Source organism: Euphorbia lathyris, chromosome 3 (genome assembly GCF_963576675.1).
Source record: "Euphorbia lathyris chromosome 3, ddEupLath1.1, whole genome shotgun sequence".
Taxonomy (NCBI): domain Eukaryota; kingdom Viridiplantae; phylum Streptophyta; class Magnoliopsida; order Malpighiales; family Euphorbiaceae; genus Euphorbia; species Euphorbia lathyris.
The window spans coordinates 77,369,489-77,384,768 of NC_088912.1; the positions used below are offsets into that span (position 1 = coordinate 77,369,489).

The following is a 15,280-nucleotide window of genomic DNA, read 5'->3' on the forward strand; positions in this document are numbered from 1 at the left end:
ACCAACATCGAATGATATGTCTTGGCGAAGCTTGTCAACCACTTCCCAATAAATGCTTGGATGGTCTTCCAACGCCCCTCACATTGTTGAATGGACCACTATTGGATCCTCTTGATCTCCCCATCACGAACTTGAGGAATCAACACACTCTTCTTCCGCTCTTGGCCTACCTCGAATGGAATGTCCCGACGACACGTATCAACCCAACTAGGATCAATCCCATAAGCACTCTTCAAAACCCCAACATGGCCTTGAGTCGAATATGCCCGGACCTCAATATACCTCACACCATCAACCCGGATGCTAGGCTCAACCTCCACTCGCTCATAGCCAACCTCAAATGACATGTCTCGGCGCCATATATCAACCCAAATTAGAGTAATCCCTTGAATACTCTTCACAACCCAAACATGACTTTGAATTGAATATGCCCGGACTTAGCTATCACTCATTCCACTAACTCGGCTATCATGCTCAATCTCTCCTTGCCCATGGCCCACATCAAATGGAATATCCCGACGACATTTGTCAACCCACTTTATAGTGAACTCAAGCACACTTAGATTAGCTCCTCCCTCACCTTGGGTTAACAATCCCGAAACTTCAAGACTTTCCACTTTACTAACTTGGCCATTACTCCCCAAGCCTTGAATTCCGTCAATCCCATCAACATCTCTCGAGCGGCTATTCCCATTCATCAAAGACTTCATAAACCCCACTCTCTTCATCACAAGACCGCTTCTTATTGACTCCTCATAAGGTTGATGCTTCCTCAACAAGCACCACATATACCCCCACACATACATGTCAATAATGCACAAAATAATGAGTTCCGAGTTTACCAAGTCTTGACTTCCTTCCATCGTTTCTATGTTCCCCGGGAAGCCATTCCCCTTCAATGAACAATCACCAACACCCACAACAAGATCACCCCTCATGGTCCCATTGTAATAATCCTATTTTCCAATTAAATATTAAAAAAAAAATCTTTTTACTATACCGAAAATACCAAATTATATATATATATATAAATATAAATATTAGAGTATAAGGACTTAACCCTACCAAATAAAGCTTTATTACCAAAAAGCAAATCTGTTTCAACGTTTTAAAAGAAGAAGAAAAAAACCATGCTTCCTCTAGTTTCTCCAAGGAGCCGCCGCCACTGTGCTGTCTCTTGAAATTTTGGATCTACAAACTTTGGGAGTCTTTCTTGAAATTATTAAGTAAGTTTGATTTGTGGTTAACAAAGCCCTTCATATTTTACATATATATAAATTGGATGTATGCTATCATTACTTTTTCTTACTCACCATTGGAGACCTTGAAAGCTACTCAATATTTATTGTTTCACCAAATAAACTATGATTATCATTATTATTTTAATCCCTCTATATTGTTTTATGTTGGATTTCCTCTTTATCAACAATTCCACTTCTTTGATATTCTGGATTGAAAGTTATATATGTATATATATTATATTTTAAACTTACACATGTCCTTGATTTTACTATATTATTTTCTAGCTAATGAATTTCTTGAAACAACTACATTGTAGTGTTGTTTATTTTCAATTTTGAAAGAACTGTGTAAATCAAACCTTAAATCGTTAAATATGTTTATTAAAAATTTCTTTTTCTTTCTCTTTTTCTTTTAGCATTTGCGACTATAATATTTCCCAATTTCAGACTAATTAACATAACCTATCCCTCATTTACCTTGTATCCGTAGCAATTTAGTTTGGGTTGAGTTTGGATTAATTGGTTCATGTCCTTCTTGATCAATAGGAAATTCTGAATTTGCCCCGACGCTTGATTGACAAGAATAAATCACTCTCTTGGACTTCAGGTGAGTGGTAATTATAGTACATGATCCTATTTGATTGAAATATTAGATTGAAAAAATGTTTATCAAAAATTAGCGTTTGACTGTATATTTTCGTTCCTAAAAACGTATAGCTTAAACCTTGTGTTTACTAAATATCCTTAGTATTAGAGCGTATATTCTGGGAACAGGCCTTTATATTGATTTGTTTTATTATCAGGTACAATGAATTTATTAAAATTTGATTTGATATGATTTGTAGTTTCTGATACGCGATTTATCGCAGTTATTACCTTTGTTTTAGAAATCTGATAATTCGTTCAATCAGTTATGATTTTCTGATTTATATATGTATACTATACGTTTTCAAACTGGTACAAGTGCTCAGTATATCTGTATCTGTTATCTGGCCTCCCACCGATCTTCATAACATTAGGTCCTTGCATTTGTCTTTGAGTCAGGTTGTCAGTTGTCAGTTTGTCGTCAGCTGTGTCAGCATTAGAATCATGCATAAGATCGGTGAAGGCAATTATCTGTTATATGTATCTGTTATTGGTAGCGCGCTTACCATTTATCTGGCCCTAGTGGTGTGCAGTATCACCACTCTGTTACACTGTACCATGCGTTTTAAAGCTTTTTCCTTATTTTCTGATTATTCTATTATTTGATATTTCGAAAGGCTGCAGGATTGTGTTTGACAATTGATTTCCAGTATTCTGAATTGATTATCTTATATTGACCCTTTAGTTTAACTGATTTTGAAATACTATATTTTGAACTATAATTGCCATGATTTAAGACTATCAGCCTGCCTGCCTGTTCCCTTTCTATTGTGTACTATAGCTACTGCTCACTGAGGTTTTCGCTCGTATAGACGAAAATCTCATACCACGTTGAATCTTTCCTTTTTCAGATTAAGGTCCTTGTTCGTGAGGTAACCCTTGGATTGATGTTGAAGAAGACTGCCTAATAAATTAGCTTTATATTATCTTTGGAGACTTTTGATTATTGAGATTTGACTTGAATAATTAGGTTCCTTTAAGGTTCATGATGTAATTTCAACGAATTTGATATTCTATTATTAAATTTTAGAATTTTCATTAGTTCAGAATTAAGGCTAGCATAGGTTAAAATTAATTTAATTTATGTGCCGGTCATGGCCTGGGTTGGGTCGTGACACCCATCATAGGGAAGGTTCTCCCTCAACATAAAGCTCACCTTTCTCACAACAAGATCACCTCTCATGGGCTCATCATAGGGAAGGTTCTCCCTCAACATACACATCCAAGATTCCAACACAAATATCTCAACAAAGCACAAAAGAATAAGTTCAGATTTTACCAAATGAGTGACTCGATTCTTTTGCATGTGGCATGTACTAGGCATCTCGGTGCTATCAATAGGCTTCATAGAGTCACCTTCATCCTCCTCTCTAGATCTCAACTCACCATATGTAGTACTAGGTGCACTATCTCCCTGATCCCATGCTATGTCTCGTGGTAGCTTTCTCAAAAGTGGGAGCCCTTTAAGAAACCCCTTAGGTGGGTCGTTGAAAGACATGTGCTTGTCACCTTTGGACATCGGCACTACTTCCTCACTTCCAACTTTGCTACCCCTCTTCTCAACCTCATTCCCCTCTTTCGATTTGACTTCACTAGGAGAGTGGCTAGCTAACTCATCCATGGAACCCAAGTCAAGATGATTCAATGTCTCACCCGTTCCACCAATGCACCCATTCTCACTCAACTCCCGAGTTGGACAATCTTCCAAAGTGGTCTCCGTTTTCTTACTATGAGAACTCTTCAAAGGTATAAGGACATATCGGATTCCGCCTTTGCGTATGCTGTAGGTGTTGCTTCTTCCCGTATGTGAGGCATCACAATCAAATTGCCATGGCCTACCAAGTAGCACATCACAAGAACCCATCTCCACAACATCACACATAGCTTCATCCCCATAAGCTCCAATAGTGAAAGGAACTTTACACCAATGAATAACTTGAAGTTTTTCCACCTCGTTGACCCAACCAAGGCGGTAAGGTCTAGGATGTGGCTCGGGAACCAACCCAAACTTGCTTATAGCGGGCCGACTAATGATATTCACTTGGCTTCCTCCGTCGATCACCATCTCACATCTCTTCCCAAGAACTAAGCATCGAGTTCTAAATAATCGATGACGTTGGCTAAGCTCCTCTTTACTAGGCATTGGCACCTTAGTCACCAAATACACATTGTGCTCATTGCCATCATCATCAACTTCATAGGTGTCTTCATCTTGGCTCCACTCAACACTTTCCGACTCATCCTCATATTGGAACCGATTTTCTTCATCATCATAAGCATTTTCATTTCGGTTCCACCCAACATTTCCTGACTCACAGTCAACTCGGAACCGACCTTCATCATACTCATCATAAGCTTCTTCGTTTCGGTCCCACTTTACATTTTCCAACTCATCGTCATGAGGGAATCTACCTCCATCATACTCATAGATATCTTCGTTGTAGTTCCGTTCAACATCCTCCAACTCATCATCACAATAGAATCTACTTTCATTATCTTCATAAGGAGCCCCGTGTCGATCCCACTCAACACACCGACGCCCACTCTCATCATAGTAGACCCCATCTTCGTCTTCCTCATAAGCGGTCCCATATTGGTTCCACTCAATGCCCCGACGTTCATCCACCCCATGGTAAACTCTACCATCTTCATCATAATCAAACTCATGTGCACTATGACAAAGTTCACCATTCTCACATATTTCATCTACGGAAGCGTGCTCTCTCTCTTCAACCCCATCCTCGAATTCGCCTTCACAATAATCATGTTCAACATTTCCTTCTAGCTCATTCTTGGATTGGTTCTCCTCTTCATCAATCTCCTCTTCTTCATGGGTGTATTCAAATTCATTTCCATCTTCATCAACGATCCGTCTTTTCCCACGACCTTTTATTTCCTTCCACTTCTCCCTATAGTTCAAGCCGGCTAACCCATTTGAATAGCTACCCGACCCAAACGACATGTTACAACCAACTATAGTTGAACCACCAACATCTCTCCCATCTCCATAGTCATCAACCTCCACACAATAAGTGGTTTCTTCATCCTCCACAAAGAGATGGACAAGTCCAAACTCACTCTCCCCTTCCTCAAGGATAACACCCCCTCTCTCCTCACACATGCAAGTAAAGTTATGCTTAAGGGGAATTTCATCAAACACATAGGGAGCATCCCTTGCTACATGGATTTTCTCAATATTAGCACACACCAATTCAACTTCCCCCATGTTCTCACATACAAGCCTCTCTTCCTCCTCATCCACAAGTGAATCTAAATCCTCCTCCACAATTTCATTATCAATAAATTCACAAGAAGAATCTAAATCCACTTCATTATCACAAACAACATCACCAACATCCAATTTCTTCCTAACAATAGGACTATCCATAACTTCAACATTAGAAATTAGAAGTTTGGGATTTACCTTTACCATGTGTGATGGAGGAAAGATTGGTGATGGATCTTTAGGAGGGACTTCCATGGTTGGTTGGGAGCTATTTCGGCATTCTTGCTTGAGACTCTTTACGGATGCCGCAAGCTTCCTCGTTAGCTCGTTTATCACCCGAAAATCCTCCCTATAACTCGTTTGATGCCTTCTCACCATAGCTTTGAGGTTTTCCAACCCATTGTTGAAGGTTTCTTCATATCTTGGAGATAAATTTAGTTGAACCATAGTCGAAAGAAGTCTCCGTTCAAGGAAAACGATCGGCTCTGATACCAACTGATACAGATCGGTTTCGGGATGTGTTAGTTTTAACCGTCAACTAACAAAGATGTTCTTCTCTAGCTAAACTAGAAGGAGTGAATCCCGGGTTTTGTAGACTAAATCCATAGGAAATAAGAATTCCCCATTGTTGAAGGTAAAACCTTAACAAAGCTTCTTGAAGAAGATTATAATTTGATTGATAAAAAGTTAAAGAACAATTACAAGAAAGAGATGTATTTATATCATCTCAAACCCTAAAACAAAATTACATAAAAGGCTATCTTACATAATTAATTAAAGAGTAAGGTTAGGGGGTAAAATGGGGCAATAATAAGGAGGTGGCATGGGTGTAAATATAGGAGTGGTAGGATTGTAATTAGGGAGTGGCAAAGGTGTAAATAAGGAGTGGTAGGATTGTAAATAAAGAGGAAGCTGGAGTAAGGAGCAAGTTCCTTAAAATGAAGGTACGCGGTGCGTGCCTAATTTTACGCGGTGCGTATGTGAGCTCCTGGACTTCTCTCCGGATCAGAATTCATTATACGCGGAGCGTGCCCAATTCTACGCGGTGCATGGATTCTTAAAGTGAAGGTACGCGGTGCGTGCCTAATTTTACGCGGTGCGTATGTGAGCTTCTGGACTTCTCTCTGGATCAGTACTCATTTTACGCGGAGCGTACCCAAATCTACGCGGGACGTAGTTTGGCTGATGAACTCTTCTCCGGGTCACCTTCCTTTACGCGGAGCGTACTTTAATCCACGCGGAGCGTGTCTGAGCTGCTGGTGTGTTGTGTGGCACTGTTTTGGCCTCCTTACTCGCTTGTTGCTCGTGCTTGGTTCTTCCTCTGACTTCCCTCGTCCAGACCCGATCCTAGGGAGAGATGGCCCGCATCATTAATTATGATGTTTCGCTTAAATTGTATATATTTTGTAAACGTTAAGCTTAAATTCGTATTATTTTGTAAACGTGAAGCCTAATTGGTGCTATTTTGTATGTGAGGCCTAATTTGATACTATATTGTAAACGTTAAGCCTAAATTGATATTATGTTGTAAACGTTAAACCTATATTGGTGCTATTTTGAACGTTGAGCCTAAATTGGTACTTCCCAAAAAACCTTAGGCCTATTTTGATACCTTATCCTTATTATAAATCCTAGAGTGTTCTAAGATTGAACCCAAATAAGGTTATCAATCACTAATTTAATTAATTTTTATTTAAAAGTAGTAAATAGAATTCGAAGTATTGCGTACTCTAATGAAAGCATTGCTACCCACCTCTAACACCGTGATTTGCTGAATCACAGGTGCATCTGTTACAATTGTTTCTGGTTGACAACGGGTTCTCACTATTGGCTGCTCGCCACGTGGACTTCAGCTCTAATTTACGGCACACAATCTATTTCTTCTACAAATACAAGGTATGCAGTATACTAAAACATACTCAATTCATGTCCTTTGTTCACCTAAACTTTACATATTGGACAAAAATGAATAAAATTATATAATTAATTTAAATACCAACAAACACCTCCCTTCATGAACAGTCGTGTCCATCGTGAACATTCGTGTTCGTTCGTGAATAGTCGTGTCTGTCCATGAACAGTTGTTTTCATTCGTAAACAGACGTGTCTTTTGTGTTTGTTTTGTTTTTTTGGTTAACCACATCTAACGTTACATTACTCAGTATCATTTTCCTCACTGAATTAAGCATCAAAGTGGGTCACGGATATCCGACCCTTTCTTAATTATTTTTCTATTTTATTTGAAGCAATTAAAGAACAGCTCATCATCAATATCCTAATATGCTAATGGATTAGTTGTTCAAAAAGATGATATTCAAATAAAGCAAACCAATATGAATCACATAATATTTGTATAAACGGATCAAAGCAGTAGAGCCATATAAACATATAGCTCAGAAATCAATGTCAATAAGCACATGCAAAGTCAGTTATTATTACGATAATCAAGTAATTAATCATGAACTATTAAATATTAGCCATACGTTCAAGTGTTCATATTAGCCATAGGTTCCTGTGTCTGTGTTGATGCATGGGCATGTATGTTTTAGATCATGCTCGTGAATCTTTAAAAAGGGTGCAGTATTATGGATGGTTTGAATAGGGTTGCACGTGATTTCTCTTTTTGGAGAAACAAATAATTGTTATCAGAAAACATTAATTAAATTAACATACCTGCTTGTTTCTTCACAACCACATAACGTAACTGAAAATAATAATTATAAAAATACAAGGTCGATAGTTACACCTAATGTGCAGTAAACCAGAAACAAATAATTAATCTTTAATCCTAATTAACATGATAATTTTAATCTTTAATTTGGCTGATATAATATTGGATATCGTTTTAGACCCTCGTTATTTGAACATAATTGGCTGTGTTGAATTATAATCTCAACCATCTAATTTGGAATAAATGTTTGTTTGATTTTTATTTTTATTTTTTATATTTTTAAATCATTTTCGAATTTTTGAGAGCGTGTTTGATTATTATATTTGGATTTGGATTTCAATTTTTATTTTTCACTTTTTTCTTGTTTCCATTTTCATGTTATTATCGTTTTCACATTTTACGCCATTAGTGTTTTCACAATTTTTTACATTTCTTTTACGTTATTCGTGTTTTCATAGTTTTTTCCATTTTTCTGTTTTCACGTTTTCTTTTTCCTTTTGCACGTTTGTTCTAATATTTTAATATTTTTTTTTGCGTTTCGCGTTTTTCACGTTTTTATCGTGTTTCGTTTTTGTGGTTTTTTTTACCGTTGTTACATTTTCCACGTTTTTTCTTATTTTCACGTTTTTATGTTTTTTTCGCCTTTTCTATTTACATATTTTCTTTACCATTTTTTATATTTTTTTATGTTTTTACTACTTTTCTCTCTCTTTTTTTCATTTTTCTCATTATTTCATAAATTTTTAAATGGGTTAAGTGGACCCACTACCTTACCTGTTATATAGGTTGTAGTTGGATCAAACAGGAAAAAAAAAAACGAATGAGGGAGTCGAGATTGAAGAAAAGTGTTAGGAAAATATTTTATCCTTATGGAAAGGGTAAAACATTTTCATTACTTTCTTTATATTTTTTCCAGTTGACTAACATAATGTTTTTTGTTGACTTATTTTCCAAAACAAACAAGTATCGGAAAATCAGAAAAATATTTTCTTACATAATATTTTTCGGCAAACAAACGGGTCGAGGTTTATGTATGTCTTCTTAAATTTATGATTTATTTATTTATTATTTAATTTATGTATTAAAACCGATAAGGGCGTCTGTTGGTACTTGTATGAATTATATGAGATAAAAATGAGTTTAGAATTATCTATATGTTAGGGTAATAAGACGGAAATGAGATTAGAATTATCTACATGCTAGGGTAATGCAGGGCGTAGGAGGAGGAGTACAAACATCTCCAATGCATAGAGCACTAAATTTTTTTATGATATAATATCTAACTAAATTATTTTTTATTATTTATTATGTCAAAAATTACGTGAATGTTAAATCAAGTTAGAGAATTTCAGTGTTTCATTTTATAAAAACATTTTGTTATATGAAAGTATTAAGTTTTTTTTAATGAATATGACTCATGTTTTCATTTAGCAAGCACAACATCCCAAAAATGTTTAAGACGACCCTGGGATAATGGGACGGGTAATTCAATACAAAAGGGTTAGAGTATAGGAATAACATTACCAATGGATACCTTAACCTTTGTCATCCCTATTCAAGCGCTAGGAAACTCATGGAATTTCAAACATGATAAAATGTGGATGTGTTGCAAATTCTTTAAACCTAATATGCATTTGTATACAGGGTGTGTCAAAGATTGTAATAAAAACTATTATTAAATTTTAATGATTAGTTTAAATGATTCATTAACAAAGTGATCGAAGCTTTAAATCTTCACAATGAAATTTCATATAGATGAACCTTCATTCTACACATTTTAAAACTTTTATTAAACTCTTTTCCATAGAATTAGTTTAATATATTGAACACTTAGCAACCACTCAAAAGATATTAAATTTAAATATTGACTATTTTTATAATATATTTTTAATTTTTAAAATAATATAATAGGCTATAATTAATTAGTGAATCCTATATAATTGAGTGGTTGTAGAGTTTAATCATTACCGTTAGGTAGTTTAATAAAATAAAATTTATTAAATTGATGATGTAATATGTATATTTGGGTTGTAGAGTTTTTTGTTTCTTCTTTCCTTTTTCGTTATGTTCCTTCCCCTCTGTAATTTTTCATTTATTAATAATAATATTCGGGTTGTTGGTTGTGTCGGGGGTGCCAGCCTAGCTGGGATGTCTGACCTTCCTTCGCGTCCCAACTTTCATTGTAAGTACGAAACATGAGATACTCCTACATTATATGAATCCACTTAAACATTTAGTTAAATAATTTCTCAATAATAAAATACATAATATTGTTGTTAGTGGTGAGATCCAATGAATATACTTGGATCATTATAAAAAATTCTTACTAGTAAAATACATAATAGTGTTAGTGGTTAATGAATAGACTTGGATCATTATAAAAAAAAATCATGTGGATGATAAATTTGTGTATATATAATATTTTTCTAGTAACTTAAGTGCGTCTAATTAATTGGTTGATCGTGCTCTTTTTAAGTGGTGATCTCTCTCAATTAACATTTATTGCATACTATTAAAAAATTGAAACACAAAATTTCTAGCCATTTTCATTCAAATGAAGTATTCGCTTTTGGAATATATGGTTGTTGTTTTTTTTGAAAAGAATATATGGTTGTTATGCATTTAAATAATTAAGTTTAGGCTTAATACCTCGGCCACCACAAAGTTCATTTACTTAGTAGCAAATCAATTAATTCTCTCAACTCAACAAATGTATGTGTCCGTTTATATGCCTAGATGACATTGATTAGCCTCATCGTGTTCATCCTTTTTGCCTTTCAACTCACTAAATATAACACTTCGTACCCTTTAAATTTTTACGTATGTTTCAAAACAATGAATGAATGGTTCACATCATAACGGAGAAGGTGCATGTGAATGGATACAGAATTTGTATTGGAAAGTGTACTCAATGACATGTACAGAAAAAAAAGGGTCAATTTTATGACAATTTTTGAGTTGAGGAGCCGAAAAATTGGTCACTAAATAGAGGAGTTAAATGACAAAATGAGACAAGTTCACAGAAAAATTCGTCACTAAATAGAGGAGTTAAGTGAAAAAAGTATTAAGCCTTGAGTTTAAGAAACAAAAGTAATAATTTCTGCTAGCTTAATTCATAAACAGAAACTCACTTTCTAACAAGTTACAGAAAAGAAAAGAAACAGTTGAAGATGTAAAAAAATATCTTGATACTTTCATGAGATGGAAAATGATGCATGCACTGACACAAACTTGCCTTTTTTTTCTCTGGAAAAGTGTAGCAACTTCACGATTGTTCACGGTTTTCATATCCATAATTGACAGCTGATGCTTCAACATCCACACGATTTCACTCTCAAAACCATTATATATACAACCATATAGAACCTATCTACTCCTACTCTTCAAAAACCCTAATTCAATTGAAAAACAAATTTCAAATTATTATGGCACCACCAAATGGAGAGGCGATTTCAACCATTAACTTCTCAAAACCACCACTTAGGCGTTCAAACGATAATCTTCACCGAACAAGGTCAGATATCACGTTTGAACTAAGCAAAGAAGACATAACAAATGAGCTTCCGGCGATATCAGAAGTCGAAGATGCCAAATGTGAGTGCTGTGGAATGAGTGAAGAGTGCACGGCGGAGTACATTGAGAAGATTCGGAGCAAGTTTTTGGGGAAGTGGATATGTGGGTTGTGTTCTGAAGCAGTGAAAGAAGAGAAGGAGAAAAATGGGGGAAAAATGGAAGATGCTCTGAATTCTCATATGAATGCTTGTTCTAGATTTAACAAATATGGTAGGGCTTATCCTGTGTTGTTTCAAGCTGAGGCTATGAGGGAAATGTTGAAGAAAAACACTAGAAGAGCTCTTTCTTTTGGTGCTAAAGGTGCTCCTAAGAACAGTGGAGGAATTGCTAGGAGTTCAAGTTGCATTGCTGCAATTACTAGGGATATGATTAATTAATTGAATGGATCACACTCGCTCCGAGACGTTTAGATTGTGCCACGTAGCACAATCTGAACGTTCCAGATCAGTGTAATTCGAAACATATTTCGATATTTCCTTAACTAATAGTACAGGATCTTACTTTTTAATGGCGGAATCAGAAACAAATACTCAGCGGATGGACTGGCGCTCCGTGGCGCCCTCTGCCTTTGTTCCTTTTTACCCTATACTTTTTTTCTTTTCCTAAAACTGAGGGCATCTCAAAGTGAGTTTTCCCTTTGGTTTGGATTCATTCTGGAGCAGAAAGTGTCCATCTTTGTTATATTTGCGTAACCTCTTAGGTTTTTTTAGGTGGATTCTAATTCTTTTTGCTTAATCACCTCTAATCATCAACTTTTTTTTTTTGGCAGTGGGTTGCTCCTTCCTGCCACTTTTGCTTCAATTATCCTATGTACTTTAACTAATGATCAATCAATGTATAATAAATAATAAGGCTTTACTTGTTAGATGTGTGTTGTTCTCATTTTAACTCCAGTGGTTCTTCATATTATTTTTATGGTTTCTAATTAATTTTGAATAATGTACGAAAATATTTTTAAGAGTAAATTTATTTTTTTGTTTTTTAATACAACGGATGGCTCAACGAGCCATGAAAGACAAACAAACAACACAAAACTAAAGATAAAATAGAGAGACGCTACTAAGAGGTCACCTCTCTATGCCAAGAAATCCCACTAACGTCTTGCAGAACTCACGACTGACACTAGGGGGCAATTTTGATATCCCTAGACAAAGTCAATGCATAGCTAGCCATATTAGCTACCACTCTATTACTTTCTCTAAAGACATGTACAATTCTCACATCTCAACTTCTATTAATGAGCTCAGAACGGACACGATAAGGTTGTTACATGTACTCGAGTTACCATCTCTATTGTTGATCCAAGAAATTGCTAAATTAGAATCACTCTCCACAACAAGATAGTCAATGCCTAAACTCCATGCATGCTTCAGTCCTTCATAGATAGCCTATAGCTTTGCTTGAATAGCTGAATAAATACCGATGTTGTGCAAAACCTGAAATCCAATTTCCTTCTCGATTTCTGATAACTCCTACTCTCTGCTGGCCTGGGGTTGCCTTTGATACAACCATCGATATTCAGCTTGAACACGTTAGCAGTCGGAGGATGCCATTGCATCTGAATCTCTTATCTAAAATCAGTGTGTATGTTTCTCTCTCTGTCCATCCTATAGGCGATTGCGTTTTTTTCAAAACTGGTTCTAAGGTCATTGATCATCATCTGAAACTGCTGATCCCTCATTTCAAACACTCTGATGCAACGCCATTTCCAGACCCACCAAATAGTGATAGAGAACAAAAAAAATCATTTTTAATTCAATTTCAAAGCATTCTTTTGTAATTAACTTTTACCTATTAATCCAATTTACCTTCCTTCAAAGTGCATTTCAATTCTATCAAATTTTCTTTACTCTAGCGCCTTGTTTGATTAGATTTTTATTCCCTAAAATTAATCACGAACTTAGTTTTTTCGTCCTTTCATCTTTCACAATCTTTGATTAGAAGCCAATTTATGTTTGCGCAAAATCGTTGTTAAGCCCAAAATATACCTAAAATATCATCAATAATTACATCAATATTGCTATGAATTTGTGCTGTTTATATCTGTTTAGAATACTTTTACTCTCGAATATGTTTATTTCATGCAAGGTACCTAAATATTTTGTAAAAGCCAAATAGGAACTAAAAGAGGTCAAAAACTAAGGAAAAACCCTAAGTTAGGAGCCAAAAGATGAAGAAATCAGCACACCAATACAAGGAAGACGAGAACGAAGTCAGAAACAGGAGAAAAATTCATATTCTCGGTTGAGAATCCAAATTCTCGGTAGAGAATTTGGGGGCCGCGACCGAGAATCTCAAATTCTCGATCGCGACACGCGTCGTCCAGATCTCCCTCCCTTCCGAAGGCTGAAAAATCACTTCCCCATTCTCGATAAGATCAGCAGCCTTTGCAGCACAACAAACACATGTTTAAATTCCAAGAAACGCGTTCGTTCGGGTGGATAGGAACGTCTCTTCGCAGCGGACACGACTCTCCACAACGGACACGACACTTCAATCACGACTCTTCAACATCTATAAATAAAGAGTTGATTGAGAGTTGAAATATAATGAGAGAGTTAGAAGAGAAGATTAGTGCAGAGTTTATGCAGAAACTCTGACTCAGAAATGAGTCAGAGATTAGATTTCATTTTTGTACAAAGCAATATGATGTACACACATTGTTTATTCAATAATAACAAACACAGTAGCGTTTAGACATTGTTCAAATTTAGTTTACATTTGGGTAGTAGACAGACCCCGTCTCTATTACGAAGATTCAACGAGAAGATTGAGTAGAGGATCCGCCCCTGAGTCTGACAAACTCTAACGAAACCCAAGGAAAGGATTGACAACCCGTTCACTTGCAAGTCGTCGAATGTTTCCATGCTCTATGTTCTCTGTAAACTTGTATCAATTTATATTTCATCTAATAAAGTCCGTTCTATTCGATAGATTTTTATGCAGCACTTTGCTAAAGGATCCGAAGTGGATTGATGCTGGTGTTTTCATTAAAACGTATTTAATTCAAAATCTTTACAAGGAAACTTTGTTGAACACTTAGGCAAATTATTATCTCGGAAGAGTTTTAATTTGATTAAGGGCAATTATCCCGGATAAGGGTTTTGTCATGTTCAAAGCCTAATAATTAGAGGTTCCGTCATTTATTTCATCTTTATAATTCATACAAAGTTTAAAGTTGTTTTCTTTGCTTTAATGCAAACAAATACATTTGTTTACTTTTCTAAAAAGTACTAAACGTTCATGTCTTGCAAATTCATTCTTAAATCAGAATATTTTCTAACATATTCATACTCTAATCTAATTCTTATTCTAGCAATTTCAAAACCAAAACCGATTAAACGATTTTCCATATTATAAACCTTAAAAGTAAATTTAACCGATTCAAAATAAGTTTTTGTTAAAAAACGTTCCCTGTGGGATCGATATCTTTTATTACTACAAGCGTATACCGTGCACTTGCGAAAATCGCTCAATAAGTTTTTGGCGCCGTTGCCGGGGAACACCAAATCTTTAACAAAAATTTATGTTTTTCGTGTTTTATTTCGAACCTTGGTTTATAATATATTAATTTATTTATTTTATATTTTTATTTTATTTATTGAGGATGGTCACTAGGACTAAATCCTCGTTGTTATTTAACGTTTGCAATTAGATGTTTGCAGATAAAAAATTCAAGTTTTTTCACAGATAACCTGGAGATTTGATTATCAATGAAATTCACAGAAGGAGTCTACAGAAAAGAAATTAAGCATGCAGATACATCCGAAGGGAAAGCAAAATTTTTGAAGCAACATGTCAGACGTGACATATAATTTTTTCCAGAAAATTTACCTTTTTCCAAACACATTTACCTCTTTTCTATACACTTAATCCTTCACCAAAACATCATATCTCTTTGTTAAGAACATATCAATTCCTACA

The 15,280-nt window shown here is 35.4% G+C and overlaps 1 protein-coding gene and 1 long non-coding RNA gene across 2 annotated transcripts; both read left to right on the plus strand.

The window, feature by feature from the left end:
* The first annotated feature begins 1,104 nt into the window (after positions 1-1,104).
* On the plus strand, positions 1,105-7,106 carry LOC136222325 (uncharacterized). The gene is made up of 3 exons (XR_010685596.1): positions 1,105-1,226; positions 1,788-1,848; positions 6,895-7,106. It is a non-coding gene; the product is annotated as an uncharacterized lncRNA (long non-coding RNA).
* A 3,955-nt stretch (positions 7,107-11,061) lies between these two features.
* On the plus strand, positions 11,062-12,244 carry LOC136224064 (uncharacterized). Its single transcript, XM_066012297.1, has one exon. It carries the CDS (start codon positions 11,209-11,211, stop codon positions 11,731-11,733), a length of 525 nt encoding a protein of 174 aa, XP_065868369.1. The 5' UTR covers positions 11,062-11,208; the 3' UTR covers positions 11,734-12,244.
* Positions 12,245-15,280: the final 3,036 nt, after the last annotated feature.